This window comes from Leucopleurus acutus, assembly GCF_964270905.1.
Source record: "Leucopleurus acutus genome assembly, chromosome: 5".
Lineage (NCBI taxonomy): Eukaryota > Metazoa > Chordata > Mammalia > Artiodactyla > Delphinidae > Leucopleurus > Leucopleurus acutus.
In genome coordinates this window covers 10,379,957-10,386,184 of record NC_139147.1, presented here as the reverse complement: position 1 = coordinate 10,386,184, position 6,228 = coordinate 10,379,957, and the positions used below count along the sequence as shown (strand labels likewise).

The 6,228-nt window shown below is 48.3% G+C and overlaps 1 protein-coding gene across 3 annotated transcripts in view; it reads right to left on the bottom strand.

Annotated features, from left to right (window-relative positions):
• Positions 1-707: 707 nt before the first annotated feature.
• Positions 708-6,228, bottom strand: part of RUNX1 (RUNX family transcription factor 1) — a 244,110-nt gene continuing 238,589 nt past the window's right edge. For all 3 annotated transcript variants that reach the window (XM_082840575.1, XM_082840576.1, XM_082840577.1), the window contains one exon: positions 708-1,520. In XM_082840575.1, the coding sequence (XP_082696701.1) occupies positions 1,045-1,520 (476 nt within the window). In that variant the 3' untranslated portion in view covers positions 708-1,044. The remainder of the gene's footprint in view (positions 1,521-6,228) is intronic.

Genomic DNA, 6,228 nt, shown 5'->3' with positions numbered 1-6,228 from the left:
AAAATTCCATACTTTAGATCTTTGGAGTGACCCTCAGTATCTAAAAAGCCTACTGAAAACATTGCTGCGTTAGCTACCAACTCGTTTGATTAACATTAAAGGGAGTTTAATGTAAACAATATTTAGATAACCAAGTGATCACATTACCCATCCTTTTTTTCCAACTTTCTTCAATGTGATACAATTAACTTTGGCTACTATCAAAAACAAAAACTGTAGTACTTGATATTTTTCTTCTTAATATAAGTACATTTAAATAATAAAAAAAGTATCAACACATTAAGTAAGTGTCTAAACATCAAGATACATAAATATCTAGGGATTCCTTGTGGGAATACAGTAGTTGAAAATGACCCAAAGCTGTAGCCGTTTCTCAAAAAACAACTACAAAAAAAGTCCAAAAAAAAGTTAAATAAAACTTACAGAAAAAGGAATCATATTTCTTTCATTTGTCAAAGCAAGAAAGAAGCAAGCTCAAATTTATGTATATATAAAAATAAAAACCACCCCAAATGCAAATACGCATTTTGCAATTTATAAGGTGCTGCAAAAGAAAATTAAAAATATGAATTAGATGCCAAACAGAATGAGTTGCATCTCCCCACCCCCCCAAAAAAAAACCCCCGAAAAACCCGAATTCCATACTCTTTGGAATAAACAACTTGGTTAAAAAGTGAAGTCAAGGGTATAAAATCTTTCTTTTATTCACAGCATTGCTAAATCAGAAGCATTCACAGTTTCCCTCTGGGAATCTTTCTGTTTGCCTTACAGCGTGTCCACGGGGTGGTGAAGCGGACACCCTCAAGTTGCATCAGGTTAGAAAAATCTGAGATGGGCCAATGGCAATTGCGAACTGCACGGACTTGAGAAGCACAGGTGGCCCCGAGGCCCCGCCCGGAGCGACATCACCATGGCAGTTGGCAGCAGCGCCCTCCCCAGGGCCGGCGGCCGGGCCCACGCGGGTTTCCCGAGCACACGAGGCCGGAGCCCGAAGGACGCGCTTCCGGGACGACGCCCGGCCGCACGGAGAGCGCGTGCGCAGCCTCAGTAGGGCCGCCACACGGCCTCCTCGAGGCGCGCGGCGGGCGCCATGTTGGTTGGGGAGTTGCTGTGGCTGCCCTCGGCCTCCACCACGTCGTTCTGGTTCGGGAGGCTGGGGTTGAGCAGCGCTGAGCCGGTGGAGGCGTTGGTGCAGGGCGGCAGAATGCGCGGCGGCGACCGCTCACCGCCCACCATGGAGAACTGGTAGGAGCCGGCTGACGCGCCGTAGTACAGGTGGTAGGACGGCGAGCTGGCCTGGAACGGGCCGCCCTGCGCCTGCGACGAGCCAGGGTAGGGCGGCGGCAGGTACGTGTGGTAGCGCGTGGCCGAGCTCATGGCCGACATGCCGATGCCGATGCCCGACGTGACGGGTGTCGGGGAGTAGGTGAAGGCGCCGGGGTAGTGCATGCGGGGGTCGGAGATGGAGGGCAGCGCGGAAAACTGGCGCGGGTCGCCGAAGGCTGTTAGGTCGGGCGCGGCTGCAGGGAGGGAGAGAAAAATACCGTGAGACAGGGGTTCAAGGAGGCCACGCCCCTTCCCCCGCCGGCCCGCTCGCGGGAGGATTACCCAGAACGTTGCTGCCCAGACAGCTGATACGATGATGATGGTAATATACGATCCCATGCAACGTAATATGGTATATGATATAATACTTGCTTAATATAACTGTATTTCTGTAACTCTGGGGTTGGCAAACCCACCTGCCAGATCCACCAGCTACCAATTTTTGTAAGCTCACAGGCTAACAATGAGTTTTACTTTTCTAAATGGTTGAAAAAGAAAAAAAAAATCAAAAGATGATGTCCTGACATGAAAATGATACGGAATTTAAATTTCAGTGTTCATACATGAAGCACTATTGGAAGGAGCCTGACTCATTCTTTTATGTATTATCTATGGCTGTTTTTAAATCACCGCTGCAGAGTTGAGTGGTCATGGCAGAGACTGGAGGGCCAGACTGGAGGGCTCAGAATGTCTAAAATATTAGAATCTGGCCCTTTGCAGAAAAGTTTGCCACCTCTCTATATAATCAGTATATTAATATATCAATAGTAATGTACATTTAATCGGTGATATTAATATAACAATATATAACAAAACAATGTAACACTAGAACTACTAATATAATGGGTGCATTACTAGATTAATATTAATAGAATATATATACGTAATACGGTATTGTCATAACAATATTAGTATGTAATAACATTTTAATACGTTATAATACGTTTAAAACTGCTGTTTCGGTAGGCCCGGAATAGTTAAAAATTGGCCGTTTCCTATGGTTGAAGCTGATGCCCGCCATGGTAGTGACTGGGACTGGGTGTCCGTGAACCGTCACATCACTCTTTCTCTCCCATATCTACCTTCAGACTAGTTCCACAGTTTTAGAAACAGTACAGCGTCGGTTTCACGTGCTTTTCTCTAAGATGCGTCACCGGTTTGTTAAGAGGAGTGGCTGCAGGACCTTGACTTATCTGCTCCGTTTTTGTACATGTTGAAATTCTACCAGAAATGGCAGAGCTTTGTCTATACAACTCATTTGGTTAGGATGATGCATTTACCATTTCGCGGACTGGCTTTGGCTGTCCTTTGTGGCATCTCTTTGCATTTTCCTTAACCACAGGCTGCCCTTGGGAACCACTCGTGGGTTTGGGTGCTAGGATGGGTTTCCTGTGTCCTGTAGGTCAGAGTTTCCCAACAGTGGCATTACTGACATTTGGGGCCAGCTTTGTTGGGGTGATGTGGGTCTGGGATGGGTGTTTGGCAGCATCCTTGGCCTCTGCCCAGCAGATGTCAGTAATGAGCCCCACTCCCCACATCGTGACAGCCAACAATGTCTCCCGACCTTTCAAATGTCCTGGGGGTAGGGGTGAGGGGGGCAAAAGTCCCCCGCCCCCGCTGAGAACCACCACTGTGCATGTAGGATGGTGTCCTGGGGTAGTTTCTGTTCCTCAGAATTATGCGTTAAATGACCAGGCCAGGACCGTAGTCTTTACGTCAGCAAACCCAAAAGACAGCAACAAAACAGAGCAGAGGCAAGAACTGAATGTTTTAAAATTTATCAGTTCTCAAACGAACATACGAAATAACTCCAAGCCCAAGATGGCATGTGGCCTGTGTCCTTTTGTGTTCAGGCCCACAGAGAAACCCGACTGAGCCAAGAGCTTGCTGTGAAAGGAAAGCCATCGGGTGGGTTTATCTGCTTTTGGACGGCATGGGCTGTTGATCAGCTTCCTCATATTTCAAGCCTGTTATTCCAGCAGGGAGAGCTAGTGTTCTCGTTCTCGCGCGCTCTCTTTCTCTCTCTCTCCCCCTCCCCTTCCCTCCCTCCAAGTGAACTCCTGTAAATTTGGGGTGCCTCTGGTGAGGGGATATACTCTTCATCAGAGAGGTAATTATAGAAACAACAGAAGTCCGCAGCAAATCTCTCCACTGATGAGGAAACCAGGAGTCTGACTTTGAAATAAACACTCCTGTTAACCTTTTCAACGCGAGTCAGACATGTGGGCAGGGAAAAAGTTGCAAACTGACAGTGGTCCTAGGGCAGCCCTTCCACGGACACTGTCTAGCTCGTCCTGAAGCCAGGCCGCATCTCATTCCACAGGGTTTGTCCCTGCCGGCTGGGGCCTTCTGTGAGCAAGCCCTGTGTCACTTGTTTGTGTTCACACAGAGAGCTGTGACATACTTGAGAGTTAACAGGAAGCTTTACTCCATTTTTCCAGTGAGATTTCTATAGTCCAGGGAGAAGCATTAGGCAAATACAGTCCATTTGTTGTCATCTGATGCAATACTCTGGACACAAATAAATGACTCCACCCATTATTCCTCTTGCTTCCTTTGCCATGAGACAAAAAGGTGAATGCACTGGAAAATGAATGAAAGGTCACCCTGTTTCATGACTGTGTCTGGACATGCTCTGCCAGTCTGTTCCAACTGCTGTGTGGTAACCTGGTGATGACAGCAAGTTACTGGAATCCCAAGTGAGCCCGTGATTTGTCACGGACATAAGTAATGGAATGATGTTATGGTCTCAGCTGTCAGGAGAAAATAGTTCTTTCACTTGTGGGCAGAATATCTGGAAGATCCTAGATGTTGCCTGTGATTCTTCTTCTGGCCACATAGCACCAGTGTCACACTACAGAAGACCATCCGTTTGGCCAAATTGTCCTTTCCACACACATTGTGATAACAAAACAACTTCGGCCCACTGGGTGGGCTCAGAGTCAAGTGACCTATTAAAATATTTGTTTTCATTTTTATGTCCGGTCTGACACCCGCTACCAAGCACGCCCCACCAGTGACGCACGGTTCACCCCCCCGGCCTTAGCTCATTTGTTCTTTCGGCTGGGCTCGTGCCCCCTTATTCGGTAGCAGTGTGGGCAGAGGTGGGGACCCCTGATATTCACAGGGAGCTTTTAAACAGTAGGAAATCTGGGGATTAGGCGGCGCAGGTATTTTAGTTGGAAATGTTGCCCCACCGATGGAGCTGAATGTTTGCCATGACAGCTCAAGTCTTCATTCTGCAGCTTGTTGTGGATGAAAGCAGCCCTGCTCTGGGCCCCTCCCACTGCCCCCGAAGGATTAAACAGCCTGAGCAGATAATGGCTGCCTTGAAAGGATCTCGCATGACTCAGATTAATGCATGCTGTCTGTCGCCCAGGTTGGCAGCTAAACATTATTTTAAAAAAAAGAAAAGAAAACCTCCAGATGACAACTCTTTTCAGACAAGGTGTGGAGTCTGTCTGCAAAGGTAAGAGACAGACACAGAGCACAGGTCTCTCCGGCCAGAGGAAGCCCAGGTGGCGCTGGGGGTGGGGAGAGGGGCAGAGCACAGAGCTGAGCTGGGGCGCGGGATTCAAGGAAAGCAGGCTCTCAAAGCAGCCACTTTTCTTTTAAGTATCCCAGACCCCTCCTGCCCACAGGTAGATGACAACACTTTTCAGGCCTGGGCTCCAGGCTCGATTTCTCAGAGGGAGACCTGCCAAGGTGGAGAGCAGTCTCCCATGCTATGCTCTGCCACCGGTGAAAGCTCCTCTGACATTCTCCTGGGTCCACCCTCCAGGACAGCGCAGGGTCATGCTTGGGTGCTGAAATGGGATGCGGTTTTTATCTCCTTCATACCCTCATGCCATAAAATGCCCTTCCATTGCTCCTTGGCTAACTGAAGTCCAGGCTATTCAGAAGTGTAACTGTGAGACGGGATTGGGGAGGGCACGTGTTACTCATTCCTATAAAAAAAGAAGTCACCCTTCCATCTGCACTGGTCAGCCAGAACAGCTGGCCCCTAGGGTTCTTGGACTCGAAGGTGCCGATGATCTTGGGTGCTGACCAAGTCAAAAGACTTATGAAATAAATTCCAACGGACAGACCCACAGCAGGGACATTTCCAAGAAAAACAGTAATTGCTTCAGATGTAGACCACAGCCAGTGGGCAGAGCAGTGCCAACAAGAAGAAGAAACAATGAAAGATGACAAGTGCCTTTGGAAGCAGACCAGTACTGAGGGGACAGAGCTTCTACAACAACAACAAGCTGAATGGACTTCATAATTCCTACACTAGTCCCTTAACTCCTTAGCCCGGCAGGTGCCATGAAATTCTCGGCAACAGTGGCTGAAAATAATGTGGAAACTGGGCAACGAAGTTGGCTTTCCTATTCCACTACCTCGCCCAAGAAGACAGTTCTGAACTGTGGGGCAGTGTGGCCCTCAGGACATTTGGCAACGTCTGGTGATTTTTGGTTGCCATGACTGGGGGTGCTGCTGGCATCTAGAGGCCGGAGACACTGATGAAGGCCCTGCAGTGCACAGGACTGCCCCCCCACAGTGAACAATCATCTGGCCGCAGGTGTCAGCACTGCTGCTGTTGAGAAGCTGAGAGGGATTCTGTGAAGCTCTGAGAAGAAGCTGAAGCATTTGGGGAAATCTCAAATAATCACAATCGTCCACAAAACACAACATTACACCACACGTAAAATGGCAGACGCAATGCCTTTGCCCCTTTGCCTGCCCCTAATCTGCTATAATCTGATTGCAGGAGCTGAAAAGCGAAAACAGCCGCCCTTCCACAGAAGTGTGTTCTCAGGCTTCCTACTGCTGAAGTCCTCTGAAGTATTTTCACAGTCTGGTCCAGCTCCAATTTCAAAGCCCCAAACAGGGAGTCGCTTCTTTTTGCTTTCAACAAAG